Raw genomic sequence first — 22,668 nt, 5'->3', positions numbered from 1 at the left:
ATTGCGTGAACTTGTTCGGGGAGTTTGGCTGTAGTTGTGGTAGAAAGAGCAAAGATGTATCTGATGTAAATGCAAAGTGTAAATAAGTTCTAATTTTTTTTTTGAGTCACTTCAGCAATTCACGGAGTGGCAAATTACAATAAAACTTTTATTAATAACACGACGGCTTAATATGTATTTAGACGTGGTTCTTTGAAAACTAGATTTGATTCGCAGAAATTAGTCTGTGTTCTACTAATCACAAATGTGGCTACAGTGATTGAGCACTAGTCAGGTTGAAATGGCGCCACCGTGTGTTAAAAATAAACACTGCCACTCTCCATCAGAACAGGAACAGAACGTTCAACTGTGACGTCAACCCTAAAGGCAAATCTGATGTACTCAGTGTTAAAAATAAATGTACTCAAAGGTAATAACCTAATGAAAACATTTCTAAATAGCCTTCATTTGGTAGAATGAGACTAGGACATGACATAAGAGGAGTTAAAACCTTCATCTCAAACCACCAGGATGTACATCAACTCAAGACTTTATTTACAATGAACTGTGATATAAAAAACACAACTTCCAACGTTTTTGGGGAATTTTTATTTTCTCACAAACCAGGGTCTGTTTACAAAATAATAATAATAATAATAATTGTACCTCGGTATTGCATATCATGCTGGAAGTCATAACTACATGCAAAGCAACATGACCCAACAATTATAATATGAGAGAGAGAAAAAAAGAGGCCAATAATAATAATAAAAAAATGTTACAACTGGTGTTAAAAATGTTTATATAAAAGGGTTTTTATTTAAGGTGTTGTTTTTACAAGTAGGTAATAGTGGAGTAGTTCACTTTCAGGGGTCAAAGGAAGTCTCTTTAAAACTGGTCCAGAAAGACAAGCAAGGAAAGCACGTCAATTACACATTCACACAAAGAGGACCATTCTGCATGTAGAAAACCCAACAATAAGAAGCCCTTTAACAAACACAACGTTATCAAATTTCAAAACTATACAAGATACCACAACTTGAACGAATACAATTACTACAGAATTACAGAGTTATACTACAGAGATGCAGAATGTGTAGATTATGGCTTTTATCAAGTTTAGAACTCTACACTTCATGAGATGGCATAATCGGTAAAAATGGATGAGGGCTTAAACAACGAACAAAAAAGGTTTATTTATTTGTATTTTTTTCCCACAAAAGAAGTGCCCTCCAGCTCAGGTTTCACAAGTCTCACCCTAATATCACTATCACTGAACAGATCTGAAAGCATAATCTCTACCCATATCCATATTAAACTATGAAACAAGGACATATTATACCTATACGGCAAGGAAGACAGTGGGTTCATAGCCATATTGCAGAAGACATACAGTTGAAATCAATATGGCAGAAATCAAAACTCTGCCACTACACATTGATCCTTCCAGCGCTGTAGAAAAGAGACCCGAACTCGGTTAACAAAACAGCAATACATGTATTTTGGACGGTAAATTATGAAGCTTAAATCTGAAGTTTTATTTTTTGATTGCTGAATTAAACCAGTCGGAGAACTTGATCAAAGTATGGCATGAGATGAAGGGAAGTGGAAGGATTGGTGTTGGTGTGTGGCGGCTCCTCTCCTTCATTGTGGATGGTGGTGTCGGGAGCTCCGTGGACGGACAGCCTCAGTCCGCACTGACCTGCGTGGTGACCTGCCCGTCAGCCGTCTGGTTGGTGGACTGGATGAACATAGGCTGGGTCAGTTCCTGTCCAGCCGGCATCGTCACCTGCTGGATCTGATACAACTGCTGTAGAGTCACAGGAAGAAAGGGAGAGACGTGTGTTAAGGAAGTGATAAATATCTGCATTGAAACTGTAGCTGTGGTAGTAAGACTAACAGACAGTTTGGTGGGTTAAGACAGAAGAGCATGTCAGTATAACATAGTTATATTTTAATATAACATGTATTTTTATTTTGATGCTAAATGCAGAAATTTGGCGTCAGTAACTTTTGCTTAAATAAATTCATACTTTCATTCAGCAATTACGCTTTCAATCGATCAAAAGTGAGCGTGAAGAATTTGTATTTCAAATATATGCTGTTCTTTTTAAACTCGCTATTCAACACAGAATCCTGAAAAAAAAAAAAAAAGTTTTTGCAAAAATATTAAGCAGAATAACGGTTTTCAACATTGATGGTAATAATAAATGTTTTTTGAGAAGAAAATCAGCATATTAGAATTAAAGGATCATGTGCCACTGAAGACACAAAAACATCTTCACAAAAACACATATTCAAATAGAAAAGATTATTATTGGAGAAAATAGGTTAATATAATATTAACATTTAATTGTAATACAATTTTATTATTTTACTCTATATTTCATCAGATAAATGCTGCCGTAAACATTATACATTTTGTCTTCCTGACCCCAAACTTTTGAACAATAGTGTGTGTGTTTGTGTATATAAAAGCCTTAAAACCAATGAGAGAGAGAGAGAGAGATAGAGAGAGAGAGAGAGAGAAAGTAATTACCTGCCCATCAGTAAACTGGCTGAACTGCTGCTGACCCTGTTGTACTTCTGTCTGTGAAATCTGTGAAAGGACAATTCAACAAAATGACACCCATCAATTTAATTCATTTCATCAAATGAAGGAAATGTATTTTATGTGAAATTTACAATTGCGTAACATCTGCACCATTTAATAAAAAAAAAAGTATATCCCCTACTTGTGCCCATTAATCTGTTTACCATCTAAGATGATGATTTACCTGCTGAGTGTTTGTTGCAAGCGTCTGTATTTGTCCTTGAACAACCTGTGTTCCTGAGACAGGCTGAGCCAAGCGAATATACTGCAGCTGGCCGGTGTTGAGCTGCACCTGCAGGACACCACAAGAGGGCAATGAGGAGCACACATCATTACCTCCAACTAGCACAGGTGTGCTGCCTTCACTATTACAATTTATAATCCGTTTGAAAGGTTCAAACGGCCAAAATTCCTAAGTTCTTACTGGAATCTGCTGGATCTCTCCCGTGTTGGTGATGATCTGCTGCATAACCTGCATGGTCTGTCCAGCCGACTGTGCTGCCTGCGCCTGCGCCTGTCCCTGTGCAGCGGCCTGCACGATCTGCACCTGCTGGCCTTCGCCCACCTGCATGGTCACCGGAGCGTTCTGAAAGAGGAAGGAGAAAAATCATGAGGGTGGGACTGTGGATTCAAATTTACATACAAGCTGCAGGTCGATCTGTTGTGTGCCTTTCAGGTCTCTTTCAGCATGAGTGCTGGAGTCGCCCAAGTAGCATTAGCATTACAGCTCACTGGGAAGGCCTCCAAAAGAAAGTGAAACTGAAGAGGTTTTGAGGACCCTGTGCCTCTCGTGTTGAGCGGAGAAACCTGGGCGCTGACTGCAGATGGTGTGACAGATGATCTCTCCTCTTCAGGAACTGGCACCCGATAGGCAACAGTAATTTATTAAGCAGCACAACTTTATCCGGCCTGAAGTTACCTCATGTAGCATCAAGTAGAGAGCATTTGAATTACAGATTTTGCCCTGTGTGAATAATATCTGCTTTTCTTTTTGTTTTTTTGGTAGGAGAAAATGGTGACTTCTGAATTCAGTTAACCACTTAGCTAATCTAACATATCAGACACAATACCATTCAACTGTTCAACTGTGATTTTTTATGTTTTTTAGATTTTCTTTCTCCCTAAGACTGCATTTAGTCGGTCAAAATACAGTTTAAACATTACAAAATGTTCTTCCAATTTAAAACAACATTTCTATTTAAATATATTTACAAACCTCACTTATTCTTATGATGTCAAAGCCGAATGGCTAAACCCTTAATGTCCATAATATTGATATAAACTTCAGCACAAATCGGTTTTCATATATAATAACAGTTTTCTAATTGCAAAATGTTCCTTTTGAAGTCTCACTTTCAGTGACCACAAGATTGAAGCTCAAATCAATAAACACAAGGTCTGTGGTCACATCGCACAATAGAGAAAAAACATACTCCAAGATCTCATATGGACTAAACTATAAAACAACAGTACTTATTTCAATTTGAATAAATATATATACACACACACACACAACAATTCATACAGCCAATAACAGGACTGACCTTAACCTACTTACACAGTTTTGCAGCACTGTTTAATGTATAGTAGGCCTATATGAAATGAGGCTATTTTTTCTGACGTATTGTGCTTTGAAATTCAGTCCTTATTCAACTGTCATGTACAAAAGCCATCAAAAAGCTCCTTTGTCCCCCAGAGAAGGACTTTTGGTGGAAAAATAGGGGCCATTTTGAGGGGTTGGAGGTGTTTACCGTGATAGGTGTTGCCTGTGATTGAGCAACCTGCACCTGCTGCAGCTGCTGCATGGTGGTTCCTTGCAATACCTGAGGAAGAGGAGGAAATAATGCCAGAAAGAGAGAGTGAACTTGACAACACAAGCAAGCACATGCAAAGCACATTCTTCAATGCCATATAAAAAGCAAAAAAAAAAGGCAATGCACTGGAAAGCCAGAAATAGTGAAAAAAAAAAAAAAATGAAAGCATGATGTGTCACATGTAGTATGAACAGACACCATATCCACATTTTTGTAATGACATAAAACATGCATGAAGCTTTCAAAAAAAAAAATGAACAACTCTTGAGTTCACACCAAGCCTGAAATATCACACTGAAATAATATATTCACAATTTATAATTTACAAATAACATATAATATTAACGAGGGAAGTTTCTGCATTTGATTGAGTGTGAATAATTGTGTGAATATACTTTGTGTCATACACTCTGTAATTTCTGGTTATGGTGTGAACAGGCATTAATCGAAGGAAGCAGAGTTTGAATCAGCAGTGGAGATGAAGCATCCGTTACAACAGAGGAGTAAAATAATGGCAGTTTATGGAAGATCTACATTTGGGGAAATGACTGCATATAGTGACACAAACAGCAGTGAGCAGACAACGAGATGAAGCTAAACCACTCTCTGTCCTCAGGTATGAAGATAAAACCCCACTAACAACACATTTTTACTTCAAGAGTAAACAGAAGAGAGTTTGAGCAGAGCCCTCGAAGGAACAGGTCACAGTCTGAAAAATGTGTTGTTAGAACTGTTCAATAAACATGTGGTTACTTTTTCCTTTGCATACATTTTCTGTGCCACTATTTTTCTCTCACCTTATTTCTTTTCGTACATCACTACTGTTCAAATCTTTGAGGTTTGTATAAATTTTTTAATGTTTCTGAAAGAGGTATCTTGTGCGCAGCAAGGATGCATTTTTTGATTTAAAAAAAATCTATTTGAATAAACTTTACAATATAATTTATTCCTGAGATGGAAAAACTGAATCTTTAATGTCATATGATTCTTCAGAATTATTCTGATAAAAAAAAAATACTACATTAATAAAATATTTTTTCAGGATGGTTTGATGAGTAGAAACACAGCACTTCTTTTACGTTTTTCATAATTTTTTGTATCTCATTTCATTTTGGCCTGACATCTACCCCACTGTAGATATTTGTCCCGAGTGCTCTCAAAGGTGACTGCAGCACAGCTCTGCCCAAGTCTGACAGCTCAGCAAACTGCAGCTTGCTGAAGCAGCACTGATCTTTAGAGAGAGAACGAGGAAGAGTGAGAAAGTGAAAAAGATCCTCCCACTGGTGGAATTAAACCAGTATAACCTAACAAAGCCAAAAGTTAATTATACTAAAACAAAAAAGGAGAGGCGTGGAGAGGACTGCTGTGTTAATGCTAAGACGCTGGACAGCTATCACACCAGAGAGTGACTGGACTCTCTACTGATCACCTGATAGCAACGTGTGAATGACACCTCTGGGCTTTCAACCTTCACCAATCATGTTTCAAATGAATCAAAGTAGTCAGGGCTCAAGTGTTGTGTGAGAGAGTAGGTATGATAAAGTTTCAGCCTTTTATCCACCAGACCGTAGGATAATATACACCAGGGTAATTACAAGGGTAAACAGTACCCTCCAGATGCCAGGTTTCTTTCATGTATCCACATATTTCCTATTAAAACTTTGGGCAGGAAAATCAAAAAAGTAGACAGTTTTATTTTAAAAAGTCACTTTAGCTACATCATAGCCATAATATCATGATTTACATGATATCATACATGTGCTAAATATAATTATAAACTACTAAATCTTAATGATAGCTGGGTCCAAAATCAAATGCCCTCTGAATAGGCAGGTTCATCGCGTTGGTTACAAAATGTATAGTATGAATGCATGTTGTATGAATGCCCTCAACATACTATATTTGGCATGATGTCATTGTCATGTGAGCATCCATTAGATGTGTACTTTGGTCAACATTTTGCCTAATGTTTTATGAATACAGTGAAACCAGACACACTACTCCGTTCACATACTGTTTTCCACCTACTATATGAAAGGCGAATTATGCTTACGCACAATGTTGATAGTTAAAAAGCTAGACTCCATATATGTGTTCTTGGGTTTGTGATGATTACCTGGCCCTGTTGGGGCTGAGCGATGATAATCTGTCCGGGCTGTAGTGTGGTGGCGGTGGGAGCAGCCACCTGCTGGCCTTGCTGTTGACCTTGAACCTGCACCGCGCCGGGCTGCTGCGCCAGAGTGAAGTAATACTGGACCGGCTCAGTCGGGGCGACAGCCTGACGCACTTCCTCCTACACAGATTATAGAGAGAGGTATACCTTATAGTGTAGCACACTTCAACAGGATCTTCAGAAATGCAAAAGAGCATCCAACAACAAGAGTTCATAAGGCCTATCTGCTGGTTACATCTCCATAAATTATTTGAGCTCTGTAACACTAGATGCAGGATGAGGATAAACTACTTCTAGGCAAAACAAGAGCGAGTAATGCAATCTTTTAGCTGGACAGAAACGAGACCTTGAGCTGCAGTCTGGCCTGAACTCCTACACTCAACCGCAGTATAATGGCAGGCCATCGGCTGTGCTATTCTGACACACAAACAGCAGGAATACCCAAACGTTTGTACCCAGAAGTGCATCTGTAGATCTGTGCATCTGTAGACCTCCACCCATTCCTGAAGATTTATTTGTGACAAAGAGAGTAAACATCCCTCTCCCAGCTTGGTGATGTCACAGCTGAGAGTGTAGGATGTTTACACACCTGGTCACACACAAAAACAAATGCAGGACCATAAAGCCATCGGGTCAAACCTAGACGGTGGGTTAGCTGAGCTAGAAGGGCTCGGATCATTGGATACAATGGGTAAATTCCTTCTTTCTACATGTGCTGAGTATTCACACCGTGGCATTTCAATTTGCTTTGGTTTTTTAAGTCTCTGGCATTCCTGAAAGAATTCAAGTTTAGGTTAAGGAATGTTTGTTGTATTGATTTCCTTTTTGAAAAATACACACACACACATATATATTTATACACTTTATCTAGCTAAAAACATTATATCCCATAAACTAGAAAAATTATCAAAAGTATAAATACATTTATTTATATCTTAAAGAACAGTCTTGAGTCCGTCTTTATGTTGCTAATGTGCTCTACAGAAGCATCCGAGGCTGTGACATTTCATATATTTCTTTAAATTTCACAAAGTATGTCCCTTATTTCAACTAAAAGAATAAAAATGGCTGGTAAAGCATCCGAGCGGCTGTTAAAATCTGTGATCGACAGGGTTAAAAATTCTTCTTTTAGCCCGCCAATAGCTGTTCTGCTGCCATTGCTGTGGCACATAACCACACGTGGTTGTTTTTGGAGTCAGGCACATGGTGCTATGGCCGCGTTCGTAAAATACACACAGAAGAAATGATTAAATATGATGTCTGGTTGTACAGAGATAGGGGAAGCAGGGTGCTGCAAACATCCGACTGAAAGCCTTCACAAACCCTACACCCAGCTTCCAGTCAAGGATGTTTACAGCGCCCCCAGGCTGCCAAAAACAACACCGCACCATCTCCTCTTCACATATGCTGAAGAAAAAAACAAGCAACTGTATGACAATGATCGATTTTGACAGCTTGAAGCTCCTCTCTTTCCCCGCACCTGTCGTTTTGGAGGCTTGAGGTCATCGCGGGGGACGATGTCAATGAGGAAGTCAAACTGATCAAACTTAGTGATGGCCATGGCGATGTCATTCCTCTGGAAACAGAAAATAAGACCAGACAGTCAAAAACAAACCCCAAAAGACTAAAACATCACATCTAATATTTAGTCACAGGAATAGCAGTGACATACAAATCCCCAAAAAAGGATTATGCTCAAAATAAAACGGTGCAGCAATATTTCATAATATAATACGATAATGTATCCCACACACTACATCAGACAGGTACACGATCTCACCCCACAGACACTCTACTAGTGGTATTTTCCACAGGATATTGGCTGCAAAGACCACCCATTGTCACCCCCCAGATCAGCAGCTATTTTTAGCAGCATGATTAATATCTGGTGGTGAAGGGTCACATCCATGCAGTTGTTCCATTGACAACTGTTGTCGTGGCGACACCGATTGGCGTGATGCCTTCACAATGGAAATGTGTGCCAGCTGCAAGCGCTAATACAATCTACATATTAAAAAGGACAGTCTAACAGTCATTACAGCTTTGTTCAGTGACGAAACCTGTTGCTGAACACTACGTTGGAAAAAGGCTATCTATGCTGAAATGGGCTGCCACAATGACTACTAAAATATGTTTTTATGATATGATCATAAGCTATATATAATAAGCTATTCACATATTTTACATATTTATAGATTTCATCATTTTAAAAATATTTGAATTTAACATTCAGTTAAGTTAAGGAAATGTTATTACACGTCACATAATAATATATATTTTTCATTATTATTAATTTTCAATCCAAGCGTTAAGGGACCACTTTATGAGTATCATTCAGAGTTCAGAACAGTGTTTCACAGCCCAGGGAGGCAAAATCTGGGGAGGAAAAGTAAGTGGGTCATGGGAGATGTACTTTTAGACTCTACGCTACAGTGGAACAGAGATAAGCCCTGGGGGGCTCTTCCCATAAACAGACAAGCTGTGTCATGACTCCAGCACATGTAGTATTAGGAGAGACCATTTTTGTTTTATCATCTTTGGCATAATGATTTGGGGTTGGACCTATTCACGTGGAGAACAGGGCCACAAAGGTTTAGACTCGTCTAACAAGCTAGTCATCTAATTTTTTCTTTATGAATGGTCATCATTTTTCTTTTTTTTTATTCAGTTACATAAAAGCATAGATTAGTCCAACTTAAATCCAAAAATGAGACTTTTTTTTATTGGTTATTTGCTAGTTCACTGTCTTACCACGGAAGTTTAATTTACACAACTGGTCCCTGAAGGTAATAGAACAGTGGCTAAAGGTGCAGTTAACTAAATTTTGGCAAACTTTCACAGACAAAAAAGTATTTTGTCAATAAGGTAGCGATGTATGAAGCACGGTTCACAGAAGTGATTTTCAGATCGAGCAGATTTCTGTTGGTAAACGCAGTTTGCATGACCGACTTGAACATGAGCGAACTCTGCATGGGAATATTGTTGATGAAATAAAAATCCAGTTTGTAGTTATTCCTATTGAAATGAAGGGATTTAGCATATTTCACTTGTTTGTGTTTAATGCCATGCTAACTTCTGTGGCTATTCTCATGGTGAGAAAAATGTATAGCAAAATATCACGTTTTTACAATTTCACGAAAAACTCTAAAACCGTATTTGTCTTAACTGAATAATTATAAAAATATAAAAAGTTTTCTCACAGGGTTGATTTCGCCGATGAAATTTCGCCAAAACAATAATAAGTGTGACTGCACCTTAACATTATACTCTTAATATGTTTGAAACTATTTAAAAATTACTAAACATTGACAAGTGATCTACAAATGTAACTCTTTACCATCAAATTCACAGAAAATAAGGCAAAGTCATAATTTTTTTGGACAGAAAGGGTGCAACCAAGAAACATATTGTGGGTGGAATAAGGAAATAACCCAAAGCTCATATTAAATTGAGACTGAAGTACTATACGAAGATCACTGGGACACATGATTTAGCGGGGATGAACACGACTGACCTGTAGTGTGCGCCGCTTGTTGTCCTCGGTGTGAATCCAAGCTCTGAGAGTGAGCTCCGTGATGAAGATCTGTGCCGCTTTGGCAAACAGCACCGGTGCCTCGGCACTGATCATCTACAGAGGATTACCAAAGCAAATGAATACAGGGGAAATAAAAGGACAACATACAATCATATCCGGACACTCACTACACCCACATGCCCATCATGTTCTGGCCTGCCGTCAGATGGACATAATACGTAGTGGCCTAAGAGGCTACGTCAAGACCTGACCCAGGGTCTTGCCCATGCTGCTGCTCCTGAGCTCTTAATTGCCTTGGCTTTTTTCTCTTCCCACTCTAAGCTGCAGGTTATTTTAAGCGTCTGGACAACACCCTGACCTGACGCCTGCTTCCCACGCGGCTAAGGGCTGTGTGGGAAGATCATGCCCTGTGGCATCTACAACTTCTCAAATTCTTAGTAGCACAAAAGAAAGGAGGAGAGATCTGTCTGCTTTAGGATTAATTCAGCTCATTTTTAAGGGTTAAACCATCAAGCAAATGCATCAAACATTATGACTAGTCGTTTGATTTCTCTCACTCTATGAAACTGCACTACAAGGGCATTCGTGTGTGTTACCGCCACTTAATACTTGGCTCACAGCACTCTTGAAATGACCTCTAGCTCTTTCGGCGGTGCTGATGCCATGTTCTTATTTATACTTGAAAGTTTGTTTATATGCATGTTGCTTTGCTAAAGGATCTATCAAATAGAGTAAATATTGGTGATACATTGAACTGAGGTTGTTATGAGAGAAGTTCTTTTTAGTTCTCGGAAAATGTCTATTCAATGTTTACACACTACCCAATATCAGGCCGTTTCACAGAAAATGGCCCGATGACTCAGTTTGATCTAATAGTTTCTCTATTCACAACGCTCAGAAAATAACAGATTACTGTTTTTGTAGTGGTACAAATCAAACCACACTGCAGCTGAAGCCACTGAAAATATTAGCTTTTCATTTGGAGAGGACCACAGAACATTCAAGTTTGATTTGAAGCCTTAAAAATCAACTAGAAAACCCAAACTTTATAATCATGCGGGCTTTAATGGCAGCTTTTGAATCATATTTGGATTATTTAATTTGTACATTTTGAAGAAAATATCTTTGCTAGGGTGAAGTGGAAGGATGCTAGCATGTCAATATATGGTTGCTAGCATGCTCTGATGGTTTCTAGGAGACTTCTGGGTCATTCTAGGACTAACCAAAAGGATCCCAAAGTGGTGAGGCAAAAAAAAATCGCTTTTTTTCCCACTGAAGCCAAAATGATAGATTTTATTTAGCCAAAAACGAAAACCAAAAATAAAGTTTTGGTAATTAAATTCTGGTAAAAAAAAAAAAAAAAAGCAACTGATGCTGTTAAGAGTGTTATGTCCTAACATTAGTCATGGTGTTCTTTGGTTGCCCATAAATATTTCCTATTTTTCATATCGCTACTCTAGTATAATTTTTGGTCATGGTGATGTATGTTTAGACTGCTGACATGTTTACCTGATCTAGCTTACCAACTTTGTGTGTGCAAGATCGTTGTTGAAACAAACTGAATTTCCTTTACAGATTAGAGCAAAACTTTTGCACTATGTTTTAAATGTCACAAAAAAAAAAGTGTGAAATGACAGCGTTTCTATTTACCGATGCTATGCAACTAAAACTAAAATTTTCCTTTTGTGATAAGTCACGGCAACTTATGTTGGTAGGTTTATGTATAATGGCAGCAACAATGGTTAGAGAGTTTGACTCCTAACCCTAAGGTTGTGGGTTTGAGTCTCGGGCCAGCAATACCACGACTGAGGTGCCCTTGAGCAAGGCACTGAACCCCCAACTGCTCCCCGGGCGCCGCAGCATAAATGGCTGCTCACTGCTCCTGGTGTGTGTTCACGGTGTGAGTGTGTGTGTGTTTGGTGTTCACTGCTGTGTGTGTGCACTTTAGATGGGTTAAATGCAGAGCACGAATTCTGAGTATGGGTCACCATACTTGGCTGTATGATACTTCACTGGATGAAATCATCAACAACATTATTTTTGTTACTTTTTGTTGTAGAAATTCTGGTATATCACCATCCCATACGGTCCCTAGAAATGGCTCTGCACCCCACATCAAAATCTATGGGATTTTTTGGTTGTCTTAATTTGGCAGGATTTGTAAGATCATTAAGATGCATCATACTTATCCTCAAGCCATGATTTGAATGATTTCTATAGAAGAAATGGTGTAGAACATAAATAACTTAAACACTTATGGGTAAGGATTATATATATATATATATGTATTGCTGGCCCGAGACTCAAACCCACAACCTTAGGGTTAGGAGTCAAACTCTCTAACCATTGTTGCAGTTTCATATACCTAACTCTACGTAAGAGTTATAGTAATAACTGCCAGAGCAAACTTCACTAATTATTGACGCAACTGGCCACTTGATGTATAGTTGTCAATGGCTTAGTTTCTCCTTTCTCAAGAATCAAAGAGAGGAAGTGCACTGCCATCAGCTTAGAGTGATTGTGTTGATTCAGCACAGCTGCTCTTACCTTCACATCCTCATCCAGTTTCATAATTTTCTTGATGCGAGCAAGAGGAAGCTCTTGCACACGGAAATCCTTCTGAAACAGTGCGATAGTGCATTAGAGGAGAACTCATAATAACATTAAGAATTCCCATTAATGTACAGTGGTAGACTCTTGTTGAAATACTATGTTGTTGACTACAATTTTCTATTAAAGACTTTTTGGGGTTTGTTTTAAAGGCAGTGTTTATACTGTATCCAAGTGAGAAAGCAGATAAAAACCCGTACCACGGTAAGATTCCTGATTTCTTCCATCACTCTGGGCCAAAAGGACTGTAAGCTCTGCTGGGCATCGCTGCCGCCTGCTCCAAATGAGTCTGCCGACATCTCGAGATCTGCTAGGAGATAAAGAGGGAGAGAAAACAAGACAAGTGTTCACATACAAGCCTCATGACTGACAAACTTCTTGAGCTTCTTGATAATAAACGAAAATAAACCATATTATACACTGTTTAGTTTGGGTTTAAGTAGTCTGAATAATTGTGTGTGATAGCCGTGCGTTACTACAGTAAAATGCCTGGCACAATTGTCAATGGTGCGATTGGTCAACTCAGCCATGTGTAAACTAAGCCAGGAATCCATATGTGAAAAACCTGGAGATCAAAGTCCTCCTTCGTGCCAGTGACCTGAAGCCTGAAGTGCACATCTGGATACCCAAATAGATTTGGAAGAGGACCAAATGTGCTGTTCTGACAGTACGGCTCGGCACTGATGCAATGGAAGCAAACCAAACACAAACTAACGCAAACCGAATACGCAAGAAGAGCAAAGCTGGCAGGTTACTATGGCATGTGAGGAATTCTGCAGGCAGCCTGCCTGAGCTTGCGCCGCCACGGACGCTACAAAGCACCTTTCTCTGGAAAAAACCACAGGACCAGAAATAACAGGGTGGGGTGCCACCGGAGCAAGAGGAAGGCAGTAGAAAAGTACTCGGACTCATGCAGTTCAGCCATAATCCAATAACAAGACAAAGTGCCAAGGGCTTAATGGAGGGGGAGCAGTCGGACTGCAGAGCAGCCTCACTATGTGGGTCAAATGGAGGAGCAACACAGTGAAACATGCGTGATTACTGGCGAAAAGCGCTGACCTGCTTTCATCTCTGTCTCCTCTTATGTATATCAAAGGATTAGGATGGTTACAATCACCCTGATGGTAAAAATCATGTTTAGTGTCACAGTCTTTATATGCCTCCAAAATAATCACGATCTAGCATTAGACAAGCAATACGAATCAATGGGTCATGTGACTCTGCTGATAAGCCCTAGATCATTTCTGGCTGGATTGAAGCGGTCAACTGTCAGTCAAATTCATAATGTCCATGCTTATAAAAAGAAAAACTCTGGAGGTCACAGGCGGCCGCTGGGAAGCAACAGCATCAGGTGTCGATCTTATGACGGTCTTCTGTCGTACATCTGTGAGTGTGGACGTGCCAGCTCCGGCCTGATAAGAGATGATCATTAAACGTCTCAAGTAAGACCATTAAGAAAACCAGCTGGATAATTAGCAGGCGATAACAGCGGCAATTACTGTCATGGACCTGGGAAATTGTGAGGCAAATTAAATGAGATAACACGCCATTAAAGGAGACATAAATAGGTTAAATCAAAGCTCACTTAGACCAGCTGCTTGAGTGGGAGCTATTTTGGATTGCTTTTACCAGATCGAGACCCACAACCTGAGCTGGGAGGAGCGAGAGCTCTGGTTTAGCATTGTGGGTATGTTTTGTGTTGTGTGAAGCAAAATAATAATCAACAGGGGAAACTTACAAATATTAACCAGCTAGATACAGCATTAAAATCACAGAATTTAGCCTTATTGTGTTTTTTTACTTTTATGCCTTCAGAAATATTAACATTTTCATTCAGAAGTTAAAACCATGTTCATCATAGAAGATGTGTATTCAAATTAATTCCATTTTATGCATTTTTTAATTATATTAAGATACAGTAAATAAGTAGAAATGAAAAAATAAAGTGTCATGTCATTGACCAAATGCAACCATAATGGAACTACATCACAATAGAATTCACACTAAGACTTGTAGGCAGACACAAAAGGGTGAGTGAGGCTCGTGCACGTGCTTCAACTCTCGGTTCCAATTGTCCTTCAGCAAGTCAGAACGCAACGGTGGTGTAGGATTTCTCCTGACCTGTTCAGTTGTCTTGACGGCAATGACCGCTGGTGCTCTGTGTCTCAGAAAGTCAATGCCGCTAGCAGAGGCTGAATCAGCAAGAACATCACTGCAAGCCTGGCTTTCCCCGTGCAGGAGGACTGCAGCAAAGGAATGCTCAAATGTTTCAATGTGATTGGGGATGAGCAGTACTCAAACACTTGAGATATCGCAAATTACCCCCTTGACAAGAGATGAGTTAAGATGGTTGTACAGCAGATATTTAAGGGTTAGAGAAAGAGTGGCCTGAGGCCTCCAAGGAAGAGTCATCATAAGTGGAGGAAGTGCTGTGACACAAACACAACAGCAGAACTGCACATACAGTTACTACTGGCAAAACAATTGCCTTTTATATTACAGTTTGGGCTGTTTACTAAACTGCAGATAAATTTAGGACAATCTCTTCCTTGTGCTGGAGAGATTCAAATCAGCTGTGCTGATAAGACAATACAAGGGTTGTGGATGCCAGACGTTGTGTCGACTTGAGATCCAAGATACTTCACAAACATGAAGCCCACCTCTAGAATGAGCCTAGTTTGAACAGCAGGACTTAAAAAGCTACAAAACAATCAACTTTATTTCAAAGTCTGCTTTTTTGTTTGACAGGCCATTATGAACTAAAACCCTTAACTGCCTTCCATTTGAGAAGAAACAGCTTTCCACTGTTGACGCTGTTAAACTTTAATACTTATCTCTACATGCTGTCATACATCTCCATTTTGCTCAGACCCCTCATTTCCAGCATGTCTCTCTACATAGTTTAGGAATACCAAATCTCAGTGCATACCAAACAATGAATGCACATAGAGGTAATCCAATCTTATCTAACATCGGAGCATTCAGAGAGGAAAAAAAAATTCAAGAACACGTGAAGAAAATAATGGAAATATAATTGCAGAACTTTTAAATATTAGTTAAACTTTACAGTTCGATAGACATGTATTTTTAAAAAGTATTTAAATATTAAAATAATCTATCACACATTGTGTCATGTACAACCTGCTTATAACTGCACATGCAAATGCACTTATTCAGTGACTTACTAATACGCAACTCTTTATAACATAAGACTAGGGATGCTCCGATCCACCTTTTTCACCTCAGATACTGATTCCATTACATAGGGTTCAGTATTGGCCGATACCGATACTGATTCCGATACTGATCCGATACCAGTCAAGTTTTATTTTTTATTTATATTTTTTTTTATAAATGTAGAATTTATATATATCTGTGTGTGGAACTTATAATCATTCTTTCACAATCTACTAAATATATACATTCATGAACATATTTATAAGTATATTAGGGGTGCTCCGATCACGATCGGCCGATCGTTATGCGCATCTCGTCAGTAAAGCCGGTTCTCTAATCAGCGGTTAATTCCATCAGGCGCGTGATTTCACATAGAGCAGCTGTTACTACACAGAGCCGTTGTTAATAGAGAAGATGCGCAAATCACGTTAATTTTCAGCGTTTATTGGCCCATCTTCTCAGTTAACAACGGCTCTGTGTAGTAACAGCTGCTCTATGTGAAATCAGGCACCTGATGGAATTAACCGCTGATTAGAAAACCGGCTTTACTGACGAGATGCGCATAACGATCGGTCCGATCGTGATCGGAGCACCCCTAAAGTATATACTATAAGATTAAAATACATTTTTCTTAAACGTATAGCATATTTTTGAATAAGGCAACAACACATGATAGATTCGATAGGACAAAACAAATATATATGTGCATCCAGTGTGCAGAATAATGTGCTCAAAACAACAGGGAGTCAGAGTGCGCAGCGCTTTGCATTAAAAAGTGCAAAGCACAAAGGGAAGTGAAGTTGATCAATGCGTAGTGTATTACATCTGTGCAACCGTTATTGAGCCTTTCTTTTAACAGTTTTAAATTTCAGTTACTGTAAGCGTAAAAAACTATTTATAGTCTTTTCTATAGCCGTGTTTTGTTCTCACAGATACCAATGGCATCAATTAACAAAACAACATTAAACTCAGGCAAGAAGATAAAGTCATTTTTGCAAATCATATACATTTATTTACAAATCAAGTATGATAAAGGGAATACAGAATGATCTTGGAGAGGGCTTTGCCAAGCTGACTGTCGTAACCGAATGCGATCAGGGTTTAAAAACTGAATTTTTGAACGAATGACTGACAGCCACATTGGAGAAAGTTGAACCACTTATGGCAGATGGACTATTTTGACGATGTCTTTCATACTTTTCTGGGCATTGACAGTGTAATTTACTTGGCAGTCAATGGGACAGTCACAATCCTCCTGGTTGTCTTCCAAAATATCTTAAATTGTGTTCTGAAGATGAACACAGCTTTTACGGGTTTGGAACAACAGGGGGGTGATTGATTAATGACCAAATTTAACTCTTTAAGCTATTGTATGGCTTCAGAATTAACACAGAATAATAAACACACTCTCGGATATGGATCAGCCCAGATCCAAAAAAAATAAAATAAAATAAAAAAAATGGCAGTATCTGAGCCAATACCCGATATAAATATCGTATAGGCGCATCCCTACTTAAGACCCTGAACCAAAACCAACCTAAATAATTAAAAGTACAGAACACAGACAAAGCAAGATGTTTTTCTGTGATCATTCTGGAATACAGAAATGCCACATTTCTATCGCTACATTCAGGATTTATTAACTACCCAAACATTCACACAGAAAGGCCAGCTGGTACAAAAAAAAAAGAAAGAAAAAATTGACAATCCTGCTGCGGTTGCTGGTTAACCATTGACTCGGGCACAACAAAATGCACCCAGGCACCTGGCAATGCATTACAAATTAACCAACAAACAGCCGTGCCTGTTTTGCTCTTATGTTCAGAGCAAAAAAAAAAAGGGGCTGGACAGTAACGCCACTCTGATCCATGTCTAATCTCATGGATCAATCACTCCAAAGTTGCCCTTGGTTCGGCCTCGTGTCAACTCCAGGAAGCCGTCCCTGAACTCTCAAGGTCATTCGGTCGGTACTAAGCTGAAAAGGGAAAAAAACTGTTTAGGGGGAGGGAGAGAGTGAGAGCGCACGATATACTATAGTACAAAAAGAAAGAAAATGGAGACAGGTTTTTCAACTTTGACTGCAGCAACTTGGTGACCCTACTGTGTGAAATGATGCCGTCCCTAGAGAAGCATGATGGTGAATGCCCCCCTCTTGTCTGTGCGCCCCTGAGGGATGCGCTGTCCTCTTGGTCTCACACTCTCCCTACTGACGGATCGAATGTGGGAGCCGCTCTCACATTCCTGTGACCTTCATCCACTGATGGGCCCGTTAGCAACAGCAAGGTGCGACGCCGTGTCGACGCCAGCACCAGAAAGCCAGCTGCAAACTTTAAAGGTTCTGCGCTGACATTTCAAAAGAACCTTAAGGCAAAACACCGGGTACAAGAGGGAATGTGCAAAAACCTTAGTCAGGTGTGACATTTTACCCTTGAACAACTGGTGCAGTAAGGAGCTCAAATGATATTAAAACCTTAACTGAACACATCATGCTGAGACGCAGCAGTCAAGGCTCTACCTAGAGTTATTTTTAGTAACTCCTTTCCCCAAAAAGGACCTTAATACCATCACTAATGGAAACTTTCTAGTACATGAGAGAAAAAGAGACTTTAATCCGACCGGATTCTGTGACGAAGCATCGTGTGAGGACAGCCGTCTTTACATTATGAACTGAGGGGGGGGCTAAGAGTCCCCATATAAACCCCAAACAACGATGGTCACGTAGAGCCCACATTCATGCTGTCCCCTGCTCTGCTTCACTGTCACGAGAGTGTAAACAAGCCACGAAACTGGGCCCTGAAAGGTGAACCGAGACTAGCGGTCCTATGCAGCCAGGGCCATCATCTCTATCGGTCGCTGTTAAGCATCACAGATGTACCAGAGATACACAACAGCACGGGACCATCAAGAGGTCCAAAGTCAAACTGAATGAACTGAACTTAGAGGTCAACTGCGATCAAAGAGTACGCCATGCAGATCAACGATGGAAAGTTAAAATTCTGTGTGCAAAACCAGAGAAATTTGCAGCTGGTTAATGTTTACATCATGTCAAACATTGGAAGTCAGGTTAAGGACTTCAAAATGAACAGGACAGGAAACACAAAGAAGTACACTCAGATTTCAAGCAAGGGGAAAAGTAGAGGACGAAAGGAGGAGGAGAAAGGCACAGCGGAGGACAGAGGAAGCATCCCATTACTGCAGTGTGTGAGAGAGAGAGCCTTTCCATCTGATTGCAGTCATAAGTCACACTTACCCCGTGCCCTTCATATGCCGCGCTGTAGATGATGGAGAACAGGAGGACATCTCGAAAGTCTCCTTAACTGTCTTTAGTCCACAGGCTCTGTCCCATGAGGAGACAAAAGGCTATGTGGGACAGGCGATCTGCTGCTGCGTTCAAAGCCTCGAGCCGAGGGGAGCGCGATCACCTACCGCCCCCCGATCCGACCCCTCCCCCTTCCACTAGCCCATCTTCTTGAGCCACCTCCCTCCCCCCTTTCCTAAAAACACAACCCCCTCCCATTCCTCCCCTTTCCGAGTCCCCTGAAGCCGCCTGGAGCCTGGAGTTGGCCTCTGCCTGTTTGTCTTTCAGCTGACCCCTGCCTCGGCACGAGTGACTGGAAAAACAGGCGAAAAAGTGAGGGAGAGGTGGAGAAAAGAGAAGATTGAAAAGAAATAAAAGTGTGAGAGCAATGCAGAGCAGTAGAACAAGTCGGGACAAAAATCTCCTGACTGCTCTCCCTTTAAAACTCGACTGTAATCAATCTAGCTTGCTAAACGAAACCCTTGGCCCGCCTATCTCCGAGATCCCACCCCGTCGCTGGATTCTTCAAATGAGCCCGAGTCTGTCTCTGCTGCTATTGGCCTAGCCAGCCGTCTCTAGGACGTGTCATCCCCCTCCTCCCTGCTCACCCTCTCTACTCCGCCCCTTTCACAGACACTCAACTTCCTGTTTTAAGTTACCTTGAGGAGCAGGATAGGGGTCAGGGAATGAAAAGAATGAGAGAGAAAAAAACAACCAGACAAAAGCAGCAGAAAGTTGCACATAGGACGCAGGGAGGGCAGAGGGCAGAGGATCGTCTCGGTTTGTGAGCCTCTGAAAATCTGTCCCCTGCTGACTGTCTTCTCTACTGTGGCTGGACGGAACTGGACTGAACAACTGACTTCTCAAACAACTGTCCCTTGCTTATTTACAATGTCAAACTAAATGCCTCTTAAGCCCGCCCCTCAGAGAAGCGGATTGGCCGGCCATGCAGTGATGCAAATGAGCCCATGAAAAGTGATTGGCTTAGGGTGGTTTCAAAGAGGGTGCCGCATGCTGTAGCCGCATGATTTAAAGTGGAAAGTCACTCAGGTCAGACTTGCAGTCTCATTTGAGTGCAAGAACATGCATGCAGTGCAGCACATGAAACTTGTGTTCTAAATGAATATAACGTTGACCTGAAGGATCATGTCAAATAAGTGTAACCATACAGCACAATGTCATGTGACTGAAAATTATGCTTTTAACTTTTAATTCATTTATGATTATTCGTGCAACAATCATACAAATGGTGCAGTCGTATTTAACACTGTTAAGCTAATTCACATTTCAAAAATCCAGTCATATCAAATAGGAATCGATGCAATCTGGAATTTTGAATGAAGTCACTTCTGCTTAAGTTTAATCTACCTACATACTATCATCAGTAGACTTTTTCTGCCCACAAAATTCTGCTAATGCAATCACGCCTTTACATGCGGATCTGTTGAATCATACATCATCACTTGATTCTTTTAGTCTCTTTATTTCCAGAAACATCATGTCACTACATGCAAAACAGCCTACGCACCTTCTGCCCAAAACTAGTCAATGCACAGCAGATTTAAGATTTCCGTTTTTTTTTTTATAAAAGCCAACTCTTTGCTGAGAGATCCAATGAGGTCAGACACTTGACTATTTTGCTTCTGTGAGACATGAGCATCAAAATAAAGTCTAAGCTGCTTCACACATGAAAAACAAAGCAACAACTGCAGCACAATGCTTCCTGTACTTTGTTGTTGATAAAATACGCCTGGAAAGCAGGTAAATTATTTACAGGATTATGGCAACAGCTGCTATGAATGCCATTATATATATATATATATATATATATATATATATATAAAAATCAAGGTCAATAACCAATGATTCTGCTTTAAAACGATCACTGTGATGTATCGTAGGTAAATACAATAGTGAGTCCGTGTGTTACGAACCGACCTCCATTAAACCGGTTACATTAAAACCATACTAATTACGTCTTTGATAACAGATTTTACTAAATTTAGTAATTATGACGTTAGTATTTTGTTTTCTAGTTTCATTCATAGGTGATACATTTTAAGCGTATTTGTTTATGCAAATGAATACGGCGACACCATCGGCACATTTTGCTAAATGAAAATACGCGGAATAAATTCCATTGTGAATAAATTATACACATGGAGAGTTGTTTCTTAAACCTTTGATAAATCGTAATAAACATATATTGATACAATTAGAGATGTTTTGACCACTAACGAAGTAACGTTAGACAACGCATTTGCAGGCTACTGGAAGACATGCTAACCGAAACCATGCAAACACTCGGTGTGTATGTAACACTGGTATAGATAGAACCCAGTGTCCGATTGATTTTTTTATTGGGATTATGATTTACATCCCAAAACATCAGTCAGATAGATTGTATGGATATATAGTACTATAAAAAGAGCGACAAAAAGGTAGAGACAGTGCTCGCTATGTTAGCAGGCCGCTTTGTCTGTGAATCCCGTCAAATTAGAAGAGGTGAAATTATGGTTTTGGAAGGCTTTGATCAAGTTTTCCTAAAATATTTGTAAAGCGGTGTAAAGACAGTCTAACCAATAAAGACTACGTTTGGATCTGTCCTTCAGACCAATCAAACCTCGGACTAGATTCCACCAATCAAGGTTTCTAAGGGTTCTGGTAGTTAAGAAACTGCCACCATTTAGGCTCAAAATGAACCAATGAGCCAATAGGAAACCTTTACACCAGAGAGCCAAAATGGCGAATTATGTCCAATAGTTTCCTGACCGCCTCCATTCCCTTCCACTAGCCACCAATAAGCGCTTCAGAGAGCGAGGAGGGAAATGGCGCCTATGTTCATCCTCCAAAACAATCGTCCATTGGATGAAAACTTTTATTGGACAACAAGCCCAAAACGACACCCGCTTCATCCAAGCCAAGCTGTAGATAGCAACCGAACAGTAACGCAGCAAAGTATATAATATTTATACTTACTTTGCGTGATGAAATAGTAGTGTAGTCCGGCTCGTCGTAATATTTAATTTATTTCAGGCTGTTACAGGAACCAAGATGGCCGACGATTTGACAACTTTTTTTTTTTAAACCGGAAGAAGCGTTACGTTGTGACGTATTCGCCATTTGCGCCATTGAATGTGACCGTTCTTACGTTCAGCAAGAGGTTGAGCTGGTTCAGCGCATCGTGTGTATGCATTTCTTTTACTGTCTATGGCATTTACCGTGAATGTAACTGTCTGTTGATTCAAATAAAGATATATATATACATACACATATATATACAAACACAAATAACAATCTGGTCTCAATAACAAAATTAACAGTTAAAAATATACTTTTATATTATATTTGAATCCAGCTGGGATTTTTATTTTAGTTTTATTTTAGTAGGTGTTTTAAATAATAATAATAATCCAAAAAAAAAAAAACTTACATTGTTATATTACAATATATATGCCACACTTCAAAACCAATGTAACTTTATTAAAT

At 39.7% G+C, this 22,668-nt stretch overlaps 1 protein-coding gene across 9 annotated transcripts; it reads right to left on the bottom strand.

Moving 5' to 3' along the window:
- Window positions 1-778: 778 nt before the first annotated feature.
- On the bottom strand, window positions 779-22,324 carry nfyc (nuclear transcription factor Y, gamma). Of its 9 annotated transcripts, none has more exons than XM_052584291.1 (11): window positions 22,159-22,324; window positions 12,905-13,014; window positions 12,642-12,713; window positions 10,074-10,187; window positions 8,040-8,135; window positions 6,503-6,679; window positions 4,324-4,395; window positions 2,997-3,158; window positions 2,757-2,864; window positions 2,519-2,578; window positions 779-1,789 (listed from the first exon to the last, which is right to left on the bottom strand). In XM_052584291.1, exons 2-11 carry the CDS (start codon window positions 13,001-13,003, stop codon window positions 1,667-1,669), a joined length of 1,083 nt encoding a protein of 360 aa, XP_052440251.1. In that variant the 5' UTR covers window positions 13,004-13,014; window positions 22,159-22,324; the 3' UTR covers window positions 779-1,666. The 9 variants fall into 9 exon arrangements, with proteins under 9 accessions (XP_052440251.1, XP_052440255.1, XP_052440252.1 ...); XM_052584295.1 differs by having other exon boundaries at window positions 12,642-12,710; XM_052584292.1 differs by having other exon boundaries at window positions 12,905-13,011; window positions 22,159-22,310.
- Between the last annotated feature and the right edge of the window lie 344 nt (window positions 22,325-22,668).

Source organism: Carassius gibelio, chromosome B19 (assembly GCF_023724105.1).
Source record: "Carassius gibelio isolate Cgi1373 ecotype wild population from Czech Republic chromosome B19, carGib1.2-hapl.c, whole genome shotgun sequence".
Lineage (NCBI taxonomy): Eukaryota > Metazoa > Chordata > Actinopteri > Cypriniformes > Cyprinidae > Carassius > Carassius gibelio.
This window is presented reverse-complemented; position numbering and strand designations above follow the sequence as displayed.